This window comes from Nannochloropsis gaditana, assembly GCF_000240725.1.
Source record: "Nannochloropsis gaditana CCMP526 unplaced genomic scaffold scaffold306, whole genome shotgun sequence".
Lineage (NCBI taxonomy): Eukaryota > Eustigmatophyceae > Eustigmatales > Monodopsidaceae > Microchloropsis > Microchloropsis gaditana.
Window position 1 is genome coordinate 32,974 of NW_005803647.1, and position 524 is coordinate 33,497.

At 57.3% G+C, this 524-nt stretch overlaps 1 protein-coding gene across 1 annotated transcript in view; it reads left to right on the top strand.

The window, feature by feature from the left end:
* Positions 1 to 524, top strand: part of NGA_0393100 (uncharacterized protein) — a 1,432-nt gene that overhangs the window by 293 nt on the left and 615 nt on the right. The window contains exon 1 of the mRNA XM_005855048.1: positions 1 to 21. This exon is cut by the window's left edge and continues 293 nt beyond it. Coding sequence (XP_005855110.1) covers positions 1 to 21 — 21 coding nt within the window. The remainder of the gene's footprint in view (positions 22 to 524) is intronic.

The window sequence follows — 524 nt, forward strand, 5'->3', positions numbered from 1 at the left end:
GTTCCATTCACGTAAGCCAGCGTCGGTTCGCTCCGTCCAGTTGACGCCCGCGTCGGTCGACGTATAGATATAGCCATCGAACACCACGGCGGCAAGTTTCTGTGCATAATGGGATACCATGTCGACCAGGGTGCGTCAGATCGAGCATCGTATAACAACGCTTCATGCACACACGATGCAACCACCATCAAGGACAGGGGCATCTTCCCCCTTGCGTCATGGCCTTGATCCAATCACGTACCGTGCCATCCGACGAGGACGCGATCGACTGCCAGTCACGGGAACCAGCGTCGGTTTGCTCCGTCCAGGGTGATGGAGGTGTCGGTGTTGGGGGAGTTGTTGGAGTCGTTGAAGGTGCTTGGGTAGGGGTACGAGTGGGTCCTGGAGTAGGCGATGCTGTAGGTGTCGGTGTTGGGGGAGCCGTTGGAGCTGCTGCAGTAGTAGGGATGGAAGTTGGAGGAAGCGTTCTGGGTAAGAGCGCTTCGTACACGTTGTAATCAGGATCGACGATGAGGGGTGTGCAC